General features: G+C 43.0%; 1 protein-coding gene across 1 annotated transcript; it reads right to left on the bottom strand.

Annotated features, from left to right (window-relative positions):
* Positions 1–389: 389 nt before the first annotated feature.
* Positions 390–11,591, bottom strand: LOC120035659 (parathyroid hormone 2 receptor-like; the record flags this gene model as incomplete). The annotated part of the gene is made up of 4 exons (XM_038982234.1): positions 390–764; positions 1,749–1,790; positions 8,895–9,033; positions 11,497–11,591. Coding segments are annotated over 4 exons (651 nt in total), but the record flags the coding sequence as incomplete, so codon positions are not given.
* Between the last annotated feature and the right edge of the window lie 1,706 nt (positions 11,592–13,297).

Raw genomic sequence — 13,297 nt, 5'->3', positions numbered from 1 at the left:
CATATTTAGCCACAGACCTGACTGATTGTCTAGCCACCACTCGAAGTGACAAATAACAGTCCATGAAAATAATAACCAATGACCATATAGAAAAAAACTGCAACTCTTAAGCGCTAGCTGGCGTAAGACAAGGATATGGTGATATACAGTATCCGCAAAACATCAAACATATCTGCCGGAGTCTGGTCTAGTGGTAAGGCTGCCGCCTCCGAACCACGTATTCCCTTGGCGATGCGAATTCGAGTCTTGAGTTCGGTCTCAGCCACTTTCTGTTTGTGGTCCTCATTCCTGTGTATCTCCCGCTCTACCTTCCCTCTGTCCTGTCATTCAAAAAATATAAAACACAATTGTTGTCAGCTGTACATTCCCACTTTCCCTCTACTCTCTCTCTACAGTGTCTCCTCCATGTCCTCTCCTATGCTGGTGATATTCACAGGTAAGGACTCTCGGAGGGAGATGTCGTCCACCTGCTTGGCTCGCCCGTCTGCCTCCTCTAGGATGGATGGGGGCAGGCTATCCACCTCAGAGTTGCTGAACACGTAGCCGGGCAAGGTGCTGTGGGTGCTGACGCTGTGCCTGGCTTGGCTGCTGCGGTACACATGGCTGGAGAAGAGAGAGGAGGTGCCCGAGATCACGGCCAGCGGCTGGGGCTGACTGGTAGTGTTCTGGTTGAGGCCGTACCGGTAGTTGGCACATGCTGCCGGTCCCTTCCCGTCGAACACCAGGTTCCAGCGGGTCCAGGTCTTCTTGATCTCTGCCTGGACCTGAAGAGAACAAGAGGATTGTGTGGTATAGTATGGGTCATGGGTCATGGTATTGTGTGGGTCATGGTATAGGTCAGGATTTTGTATGGTAGCCTATAGTACCAGTCAGGGCAGAAACTTATTTGGGTTCGGACAACTTTTAGAATGGACGCAATGTTAGCGCCTTTGTCCTGAAACCTTTGTTGATGTAACAATACAAGAGCGCCTCCGACCATTCTCAATGAAATTACTCGCTGCAAACAAGAAAAACAGAGTAGTGAATTCAAATGTTGTTTTAACCGACTGACATTCACAATGAAATTTGTTGACAACACAACACAAGAGACTTGAATACATATTATTGCCAATGCCAAAGTTCCTATTGTGTTGTGGTGCCCACAACTTTCATATTCGCTTTCACTGGACTTTTTCAGAGGTTTTAAAAGCTATCAGAAATAAACAGCCCAACCCAGAAGCGTCAATTATCACTTAGCAACGAACATGGACGAGAGTAGGGGTGCTCTCGGAACATTAAGTTCTAAATGACCAAACTCTAAATATTGTATATAGGACTAATAAATGTGGAAATTATTGGGGGAAAAGTAGCACTTTATTTTACAGTAGCTACTGTTTTTACAGTGGTATATACCTGGTATTGACCAGCAAGTTATGCGGTAGTAACAATGGGTATTTTCTGGTAGCCTACTTACTTACAATACTTCAAAACCCTGTTTGTGGGTATCACTGATGGGTACAATGCGTACGCACAGCATGAGTGTTCTATTGTTCTAATAAATGACATCACTAAGTTCCATTAGTTCTAATAAGATCCCCCCCCCCCCCTAGTGTTCTAGGTTAGTTCCTAGAACACTTATAAATGGGCAACAAATGAGCATGTGACTTTGGTTCAATTAGAGAGTCCAGCATGATAGATTCTTGAACGCAGCAGCTCTAGAGTGTAGAAGACCTGAAACCTTCTGGCCAGGTCTGGTGAACAGTACTCACCTCTCCGTTGCAGTAGCAGTAGATAATGGACACAAAGAAACCCTGCGAAGAGATGAAAGCGAGGAAGGTTAGAGGCATGTGTTGAAAGCTCAAATTCCCGCTGACAGTATAAATGATGTGACATTCTCTACAAATGAGAGGTGTCCATGACCTTCAGAGAATAATATCGACATGATGTGCTCAGGAAAGAGAGCTCTTAAAGAAAAACAAAAGACAATGGATTGTATTTTTTTTTTTTTTCAAAAGTAGTGTAATGTTAAGATAAAACCATGTCCCACGACATCAGTTGTGTTGTGTATATCCAGCTATACACTTCAATCCCAAATGAATGGAAAAGATGAGCACCATCTACTTTCCTGGTTTTATCTGGTGCTCATCTTTTCATTCATTTATTCATAGCTGGATTTGCACATGTCATGAGATGTGGTTTCATCTTGACATAAGACTACATTAGAGGTCAGAAAACATCTGAAATAATTGAAAGTGTAATGTCCCTTTAAGCTATAATGCTCAAATTCTCACATTTAAAATCGTATCAATGTTGCTTTCAAGTGCTGAGCGATTAACTGAAATTTCTGTTATTTTTTTAAAAACAAATAATTTACTAATTAGTTCAATTATTTGAATTTGATTTCATTCCGTTTTTTTTCTGTGAGCTCAATGCGCATTTTCTCACTGTAGTTTCTCGAATAGAGATACATCAGATCAAACCCGAACTGTGCAATGTAGTAGGGAGTTGTAGTTTACAACAGGCCAATATTCAACATAGTTTAGAGCAGAAAAAGTGGTAATTAACTACAATGACCATAATCCATTGTGCGCCTACTTGTCCGGAGACCAAGAGAAGAGAGAAGAATGCACAATCAAGAGGGATGGAGCAGTTGCTTCACGAGGTATCTCTACCTGAAAATACATGATCGATAGTATTCAATTATTCATAAAAGTATTTTTTTTAAATAATTTAACCGATTCGACCTCAAAAAGCACTAATTGCTCAGCACTATTGCTTTCTACAGTTTTAAAGCTATTAGCAATGGGCAATACAGTGCATTCGGAAAGTGTTCAGACCTCTTGAATTTACGTTACTGCCGTATTCTAAAATTGATTACATTGCTTTTTTCCCCCCTCATCAAGCTACACACAATACCCCATAATGACAAAGCAAACAGGTTCAGACATTTTAGCAAATGTATAAAATTAAAAAAAAAAAATATATCACATTTGCATAAGTATTCAGACCCTTTACTCAGTACTTTGTTGAAGCACCTTTTGCAGTGATTACAGCCTTGAGTCTTCTTGGGTATGACGCTACAAGCTTGGAAAACCTGTATTTGGGGAGTTTCTCCCATTCTAATCTGCAAATCCTCAAGCTCTGTCAAGTTGGATGGGGAGCGTTGCTGCAGAGCTATGTTTGATCGGGTTCAAGTCCAGGCTCTGGCTGTGCCACTCAAGAACATTCAGAGACTTGTCCCGAAGCCACTCCTGCGTTGTCTTGGCTGTGTGCTTAGGATCATTGTCCTGTTGAAAGGTGAACCTTCATTCCAGTCTGAGGTCCTGAGCGCTCTGGAGCAGGTTTTCATCAAGGACCTCTCTGTACTTTGCTCCGTTCATCTTTCCCTCGATCCTGACTAGTGTCCCAGTCCCTGACCCTGAAAAATCCCCACAGCATGAGTCACATGCACCGAATACAACAGGTGTAGTAGACCTTACAGTGAAATGCTTACTTACAAGCTCTTAAACAACAATGCAGTTAAGAAAAGTGTTAAGTAAAAAATATAAAAGTAACAAGTAATTAAAAGAGCAGCAGTAAAATAACAATAGCGAGGCTATGTACCGGGAGTACCGGCACAGAGTCAATGTGCGGGGGCACCGGTTAGTCGAGGTAATTGAGGTAATATGTACATGTAGGTAAAGTTAAAGTGACTATGCATAGATAACAAACAGAGAGTAGCAGCAGCGTAAAAGAGGGGGGGGGGGGGGGGGGGCAATGCAAATAGTCTGGGTAGCCATTTGATTAGCTGTTCAGGAGTCTTATGGCTTGGGGGTAGAAGCTGTTAAGAAGCCTTTTGGACCTAGACATTGTGCTCCGGTACCGCTTGCCATGCGGTAGCAGAGAGAACTATGACTAGGGTGGTCTATGACTAGGGTGGCTGGAGTATGACAATTTTTAGGGCCTTCCTCTGACACAGCCTGGCATAGAGGTCATGGATGGTAGTAAGCTTGGCCCCAGTGATGTACAGGGCCGTACGCACTACGCTCTGTAGTGCCTTGCAGTCGGAGGCCAAGCAGTTGCCATATCAGGCAGTGATGCAACCCGTCAGGATGCTCTCGATGGTGTAGCTGGAACTTTGAGGATCTGAGGACCCATGGCAAATCTTTTCAGTCTCCTGAGGGGGAATTGGCTTTGTCGTGCCCTCTTCACAACTGTCTTGGTGTATTTGGACACCAAGGAACTTGAAGCTCTCAACTTGCCTGTTGATGAGAATGGGGGCGTGCTCGGTCCTCCTTTTTCTGTAGTCCACAATCATCTCCTTTGTCTTGATCATGCTGAGGGAGAGGTTGTTATCCTGGCACCACACTGCCAGGTTTCTGACCTCCTCCCTATAGGCTGTCTCATCGTTGTCGGTGATCAGGCCTACCACTGTTGTGTCGACAGCAAACTTAATGATGTTGTTGGAGTTGTGCTTGGCCATGCAGTCATGGGTGAACAGGTTGTACAGGAGGGGACTGAGTACGCATCCTTGAGGGGCCCCTGTGTTGAGGATCAGTGTGGCAGATGTGTTGTTACCTACCTTTACCACCTGGGGGCGTCCCGACAGGAAGTCCAGGATTCAGTTGCAGAGGGAGGAGTTTAGTCCCATTGTCCTTAGCTTAGTGATGAGCTTTGAGGGCACTATGGTGTTGAACGCTGAGCTGTAGTCAATGAATAGCATTCTCACATAGGTGTTCCTTTTGTCCAGGTGGGAAAGGGCAGTGTGTAGTGCAATCTGTGGATCTGTTTGGGCGGTATGCAATTTGGAGTGGGTCTAAGGTTCCTGGGATAATGGTGTTGATATGAGCCAGCCTTTCAAAGCACTTCATGGCTACAGACGTGAGCACTACGGGTCGGTAGTCATTTAGGCAGGTTACCTTAGTGTTCTTGGGCACATGGACTATGGTGGTCTGCTTGAAAAATGTTGGTATTATAGACTCAGGTCAGGGACAGGTTGAAAATGTCAGTGAAGACACTTGCCAGTTTGTCAGCGCATGCTCGGAGTACACATCCTGGTAATTCCTTCTGGCCCTGCTGCCTTGTGAAGGTTGACCTGTTTAAAGGTCTTACATCGACTACGGAGAGCGTGATCACACAGTCGTCCGGAACAGCTGATGCTCTCATGCATGTTTCAGTGTTACTTGCCTCGAAGCGAGCATAGAAGTAATTTAGCTCGCCTGGTAGGCTTGTGTCACTGGGCAGCTCATGGCTGTGCTTCCCTTTGTAGTCTGTAATAGTTTGCAAACTCTGCCACATCCGATGAGGGTCGGAGCCGGTGTAGTACGATTCAATCTTGGTCCTGTATTGACGCTGTCATGTCTTTGGCTATGCCGGATTAAGTGATATGACATGCTATTCTAAAAAATAATTTCTCTGTAATTAATATTACCTGATTAAGCTAATCATGTAAATGTAATTAACTAGAAAGTCGGGGTACCGCGAAAGAATGTTTATAGAGCTGTTATCTTCCGAATAAACTCTTAAAGATCTAGTAATCTTTTACATCAGTAGCAGTCATATTTAATCCTTGCCTTATTCAGTCTCATCTGAAAGTTGTAAATTCTTGGTTATCTTCACGAACCCTGGCTAACAAGTCGAATCAGCAATACAAAATTTGGTTTAATTATTTATTTACTAAATACCTAAATAATCACACAGAATTACATCTACACAGAATGGATCATACATTGATTACAAATTATGTCATAAAGGAAAACGGGAAGACTGAGGAGCAAAAAGGTTTTGTCTCTATCGGGCCGTAGGCAGCTATGCTATCGTAAATACAGTATCTTATGCATTCTAAATAACCGCCCATTTGAAAAAGGAGAATGCAATAAATATTTACTCTGAGCTGCGCTTCGGTAGATTGGTTGTCGATAGAAGGCGGGTTGGTCCAGCATGGATCTCTGGTCCTCTGAAGAATGTCTCTGGTGGTAAACTGGATACGTTGTAGTATCGTTGTGTGTGTTAGACAGATACGTCGTCCGTCCTTTCCTAGCCCACGTTTACAGCGACTGCTGCTAACTCAACGGCTAGGAGGTATCACTTCTGGAGTGAATAAGAGTTCAAAGTTCATACCAAGTTGCCATACTTTTAAGCTCATGCTATATTCTGGCTGGTATAGTCGAAATTCATCCTTTCGGCGTGTTGACCGTCATCTTCATGTTGAAATTCGATGCTAATTTCGTTGGGTTATTATCTGAGCCCTTTTAACGTAGGACCGTCGCCCTAACGTCCTCGGAACAGGAAGTTACATTTTAGTAAAGGGGCTTATATAGGATTGGGAGAGAGGGCCGTGTTTCATAGTTTACAACCAGTGTCTGTTCACATGGGCGGGGCCACTGAGTTGAGCATAGTTCACTCATGAAAACCAATTCTCTCATTTAGGAGCTAAAATTACATTTCATATTTTAACAAATAGTTTCATATTTAAACACTTAAATTCCACAACAATTCCATGTGAATCTGATAACTAGAATGTGTAGACTTTCCAAGATACACTTTATGTCGTCCTATCATCAGTAATAATGTCTCAGATGCCAACTGATCTGACATCATATTCATTAAGTACCAACGCATATTTTCAGCTGGTTGGATTACTGAAATATGGTTCAGTTTCCCACCTTTTGATGTTACCAGACTCTCCATGTTAACAAAGGGATGTTCAATAGTCACATCGGTAGAGTAGAGAGAGGAAAAAGGGGAAAGGTATTTATGGGGGTCATAAACCTCCCCTATCAGGCCAACGGCATGTTTCGTCGGAGGGAATACCGGGATTTCTTATAAGCTTCAGGGTTAGAGTCCCGCTCCTTGAAAGGGACAGCTCTACCCTTTAGCTCAGTGCGGATGTTGTCTGTAATCCATGGCTTCTGGTTGGGGTATGTAAGTACATGTGGTGTGGTGTACTCCTCAATGCCATCAGAAGAATCCCAGAACATATTCCAATCTGTGTTAGCAAAACAGTCCTGTAACTTAGCATCTGCTTCATCTGACCACTTTTTTATTGACCGAGTCACTGGTGCTTCCTGCTTTAGTTTCAGCTTGTAAGCAGGAATCAAGAGGATATAATTATGGTCAAATTTGCCAAATGGAGTGCGACGGAGAGCTTTTTACACGTCTCTGTGTGTGGAGTAAAGGTGGTCTAGAGTTTGTTTTCCCTCTGGTTGCACATTTGACATGCTGGTAGAAATGAAGTAAAACAGATTTAAGTTTCCCTGCATTAAAGTCCCCGGCCACTAGGAGAGCTGCTTCTGGATGAGCCGCCTCTGGAGGAGCGTTTTCCTATTTGCTTATGGACGTATACAGCTCATTGAGTGCGTTATATGTTATTCATGTCGTCGTTCAGCCACAACTCTGTGAAACATAAGATAATACAGTTAATGTCCCGTTGGTAGGATATACGTGCTCGTAGCTCGTCTATTTTATTATCCAATGATTGTATGTTGGCTAATAGGACCGATGGTAAAGGCAGATTACCCACTCGCCGTCAGATCCTTACAAGGCACCCAGACCTACAGTGGGGAGAACAAGTATTTGATACACTGCCGATTTTGCAGGTTTTCCTACTTACAAAGCATGTATAGGTCTGTAATTTTTATCATAGGTACACTTCAACTGTGCAAAATGCAAATTAATTACTTAAAAATCATACAATGTGATTTTCAGGATTTTTTAAAAGATTCCGTCTCTCACAGTTGAAGTGTACCTATGATAAAAATGACAGACCTCTACATGCTTTGTAAGTAGGAAAACCTGCAAAATCGGCAGTGTCTCAAATACTTGTTCTCCCCACTATGTCCCCGATATCTCCGTCTCTTTCTCCTGCGAATGACGGGGATGAGGGCCTTGTCGGGTGTCTGGAGTAAATCTGTCACATCTGACTTGTTATTGAAAAAATATTCTTCCAGTACGGGGTAAATCGCTGTCCTGATTTCTAGAAGCTATTTTCGGTCATAAGAGACGGTGGCAGAAATATTATGTACAAAATAAGTTGCAAATAACGCGAAAAAACACACGCAATGGCACAATTGGTTAGGGGACTGTAAAATGGCAGCCATCTCCTCTGGCACCATTAATGTGAAAGGGATGATGCTGCCACCACCATGCTTCACCGTAGAGATGGTGACAGGTTTCCTCCAGATGTGACGCTTGGCATTCAGGCCAAAGAGTTCAATCTTGGTTTCATCAGACCAGAGAATCTCGTTTCTCATGTCCTTTAAGTGCCTTTTGGCAAACTCCAAGCGGTCTGTCATGTGCCTTTTACTGAGGAGTGGTTTCCATCTTGCCACTCCACCATTAAAGCCTGATTGGTGGAGTACTGCAGAGATGGTTGTCCTTCTGGAAGGTTCTCCCATCTCCACAGAGGAACTCTGGAGCTCTGTCAGAGTGACCATTGGGTTCTTGGTCACCTCCCTGACCAAGACCCTTCTCCCCGTGATTGCTCAATTTGGCCGGGGGCCCAGCTCTAGGACGAGTCTTGGTGGTTCCAAACTTCATCCATTTTAGAATGATGGAGGCCACTGTGTTCTTGGGGACCTTCAATGCTGCAGACATTTTTTTGTACCCTTCCCCAGATCTGTGTCTCAACACAATCCTGTCTCATAGCTCTACGGACAATTCCTTCGACCTCATGGCTTGGTTTTTGCTCTGACATGCACAGTCAACTGTGGGAGCCAATATAGACAGATGTGCCTTTCCAAATCATGTCCAATCAATTGAACTTACCACAGGTGGACTCCAATCAAATTTTAGAAACATCTTAAGGATGATCAATGGAAACAAGATGCACCTGAGCTTAATTTCGAGTCTCATAGCAAAGGATCTGAATACTTATGTAAATGTGTATTTTACATGCAAGACAAAGCAGGATCCCCAATTGGGGTGAATGCGAGCACCTGGAAAGAGTTGAAAAAGAGCTCACAGTACATTCGGACCTCCCATCCGACCCCTTTGAATGAGTGTGGCATGCCCACAAACACTATGTAGTGGACCCCGAACACCAGCACCAGCACTAGAGTGGACTTAGCCAGTTTCCTGTGAAAGGGACAGTAGAACACTGTATAATCCTCTATTGAGGGAATCCTTTGTGCAGCATCAGACAAAAATCTAATACAATACAAAACATAAGGCCAGGGGTGGCAAATCAATCTCTGGAGGGCTGTGTCTGCTGATTGTTGTTGTTTCCATTTGAATTGTGTCCATTTAAGACCTATACAACTGGCTGAGGGGAGTTCTTAATCAATGACCAATGATCAATGAATGATTGATCAATCAAGTATAAGAGATTGAGTTTGACACCCCTGCATCAGGCTGTATGAGAAAGCCTACTGTCCATTATACGTGTCTGGTAAAATGCATGCGTTAGGCGTCTGGTAAAGTGCATGCGATGTGTGTCTGGTAAAGTGCATGCGATGTGTGTCTGGTAAAGTGCATGCGATGTGTGTCTGGTAAAGTGCATGCGATGTGTGTCTGGTAAAGTGCATGTGATGTGTGTCTGGAAAAGTACATGTGGTGGTGATGGGGTTTGAGAGGGACAGGATGGTAAAGTACATGTGGTGGTGATGGGGTTTGAGAGGGACAGGATGGTAAGTACATGTGGTGGTGATGGGGTTTGAGAGGGACAGGATGGTAAGTACATGTGGTGGTGATGGGGTTTGAGAGGGACAGGATGGTAAAGTACATGTGGTGGTGATGGGGTTTGAGAGGGACAGGATGGTAAAGTACATGTGGTGGTGATGGGGTTTGAGAGGGACAGGATGGAAAAGACATGTGGTGGTGATGGGGTTTGAGAGGGACAGGATGGTAAAGTACATGTGGTGGTGATGGGGTTTGAGAGGGACAGGATGGTAAAGTACATGTGGTGGTGATGGGGTTTGAGAGGGACAGGATGGTAAAGTACATGTGGTGGTGATGGGGTTTGAGAGGGACAGGATGGTAAAAACATGGGTCAAGCTAAACCACATGCAGCTGGCATCGAGCTGAAATAATTGAACTTCTTGGCAGCCATCTTTATCTGACAGTCCCTTGCAGTGCTTGGGACTGAAATATGCCGGTACTCATTTTGGGTGCTGGTATTGTTTACATTTAGGTACAGGAGTTCCGCATTAAGTTTGAGGTAATATTCTATAAGAGGAAGAGGAGCTCAAGCAGCAGAACATTTCAGGTGCCGGTACTCCGCTCCGGTGAGCTCCGGCCCGAGTCAAGCACTACTCCCTTGAGCACTTTCCAAAAACAATCCCCTCAACAGATTTGTGATACAAATGTCAATAGCCAAGGATGATTACACATTGCAATCTGCACGTTAACATCAATATCGAGCCAACCGTTGCATCTAAATTGTTCAAAGACACTCAGAAGTTTTTTTTAAATGGAATAAATCACAGCTAGAGAAAGAGTTATATGAAGTAGAGCGAGGGAGAGAGCAAGAGGAAAACCGTCTACATCCCAAATGGCACCCTATTCCCTATATTGTGCACTACTTTTGACCATAGCCTTATCAGTGATAATCCTATCTACACCTGTGGGAATGGAGCGGCTCAAGAGACAACCTGGATCTGATGTCGTGTCTGTTTACTAATGACTGACAGGAGGGTTAACCCCTCAGCCTTCAGCCTCGGCACAGACCTGCCAACCAACACATTACCCCAGACAGGAGTGGGAATTAAACAAAGACTCAGGCAGCCCTATAGGGATGGCTTCACAGCATGTCAAAATGTGTCTTGCACTTAGATATGAGAGGAGCGTGTACAAACACTGCAGCTGGGACACTGAGCTGTCAACCTCTGCAGTGAACAGAGTAGTCAGGAAGTCCAGCAGCATCATCAAGGACCCCACTCACCCCAGCCACGGAATGTTCTCTCCCGAAATGGTTCCTGACCCAACGCTTTTAACCGCTAGGCTACCCGCCGCCCACAACTGGCTTTAATAGACCAGTGGAGGCTGCTGAGGGGAGGACGTCTCATAATAATGGCAGGAACGGAGTCAATGGATTGGTATCAAACACATCAAACACCTGGTTTAGACTGCGTATTGACGTAAAAATAAGCTTTTTGCCTGACCGTAATGCATTATGGGAGTCATGTTCAATTCATCTTTTCCAATACACATATTAGAAAATAAAATATGCATTCTCTCATGGCTACGACACAATACATTTAATAAATCCCAACATCTAAGCTGCCTTCATCAGGGTTTCGGGACACAGATGAACCCGCTTTAAATTCATAACACAGCCTGTATCCTCAGCCTCAGTAAATGACGTGAACGGTTTGCAAACACAAACAAATGGATCATGAATATAAAAGAAAATGAGTTAACTCAAAGGCACATTTAGAATAAGATATTTATATAAAAAAGGCACATTTAGAATAAGATATTTATATAAAAAAGGCACATTTACTGAAAAGTGGTATTTACAATATCTAATGTTTTTTCCTACAAAATCACATAAATGAGATTGACTAAAGCAACAAGGCACTAATGAGACATCAACCCTACCTGCATTGCTTCCGAGTGTCAAATCTCCCAGCATTTGTCTCTCTGATTTTTGTGGCCAGCACTCTCACAATATTCACAAACAAAATAAAGTTGAGCTGAAAATCAAATCAAAACAAGCATGATTCACTGCTCATTGTAGTAGTTCTACCGTTCTGTAGGTGACATGGTCAGATTGTCTCATTGTAGTAGTTCTACCGTTCTGTAGGTGACATGGTCAGATTGTCTCATTGTAGTAGTTCTACCGTTCTGTAGATGACATGGTCAGATTGTCTCATTGTAGTGGGGCTACCGTTCTGTAGATGACATGGCCAGATTGTCTCATTGTAGTAGTTCTACCGTTCTGTAGGTGACATGGTCAGATTGTCTCATTGTAGTAGTTCTACCGTTCTGTAGGTGACATGGTCAGATTGTCTCATTGTAGTAGTTCTACCGTTCTGTAGGTGACATGGTCAGATTGTCTCATTGTAGTAGTTCTACCGTTCTGTAGATGACATGGTCAGATTGTCTCATTGTAGTAGTTCTACCGTTCTGTAGGTGACATGGTCAGATTGTCTCATTGTAGTAGTTCTACCGTTCTGTAGGTGACATGGTCAGATTGTCTCATTGTAGTAGTTCTACCGTTCTGTAGGTGACATGGTCAGATTGTCTCATTGTAGTAGTTCTACCGTTCTGTAGGTGACATGGTCAGATTGTCTCATTGTAGTAGTTCTACCGTTCTGTAGATGACATGGTGTTAGGAATTTTGTTAATAAATAGTTAAAACAAATTCTAGCTTTAAATAAAAATATAACAAATTGAACTCTGCATGCCCGGTGAAAAGAGATTTGTGTTGTGGGTTATAAAGTAAGCAGAAAGGGTCATTCAACTCTGGTTGAACTGACCCAACTTAGCCTGAGATGTTTAGATAAGGCTGTGGGTCACTTTTTAGGTCTTTCATTATCTTGAGTTGTCTGCTAAAGTGGTAATCAATTATAGTGAGCCTTCAGGATAAATTATTATATGGTGTGTCATGTGAGTGCCCTGTGAGGTTAGAATGAACTTTTGAACCTGTTTTCTATTTGATTAGGACAATGAGACGCATTCTGTAACCTATGACGTCATATATTGTATATAAGTCTGTGTTTATGATCAAATGGGAGCTTGCTCCGAGAATAAATTCTATTATCTAATTTTAATAAGACTGTATCCTGTCTATTTTATGTTAATAAGTATCTTACAAATTCTTATAAATAGACAGATTGAATTTAATTAATGAGTACATTAGAGGAATGATTTAATTCCACTAACAATTGGTCCTTCGAGCCGGATTTCCAAACTTTGCCTCTGTCATCCGAAGATATTAGCCGAAAACCGTGCACGGGCGGGTCAAGACCCGTTATTTAAAGTCCTGGCCTCTGAATTGAGGTTAAACAACAGGCCGGTATATATATATATCTGAGGTAGACAGAGACGGTGACGGAATCAAACCAGCATTGCTTTTCCCAGTCTGCAAGACGAAGGTAAATAGTCTTTATTCTCGAATGTGGGGGGTATGATGTAAGTTATCTTTGATTTTAAATTCTAAACGTGTTTAGCATTTATCAATAATAGTAGCTTCGGATATTCCAAACATATTGTGGGTTACTTGTATGACCGAAATACAAGGAAGTTGTTATAGGTCCGAAAAGACCTATGGTGGGTGCATGACCGAAAAAAAAATATTGCTTTAAATGATCCTGGCCTTGCAAGCCGTAAGGATTATTTAGGGAGGATATAGTAAGTGTTGTTAGATAGGACGGTCGTTTTGTACAAATAGGACAGC

This window comes from Salvelinus namaycush, unplaced genomic scaffold, assembly GCF_016432855.1.
Source record: "Salvelinus namaycush isolate Seneca unplaced genomic scaffold, SaNama_1.0 Scaffold1082, whole genome shotgun sequence".
NCBI classification, from domain to species: Eukaryota; Metazoa; Chordata; class Actinopteri; order Salmoniformes; family Salmonidae; genus Salvelinus; species Salvelinus namaycush.
The sequence above is the reverse complement of the archived record's forward strand: the minus strand, read 5'-3'. Positions and strand labels throughout refer to the sequence as shown.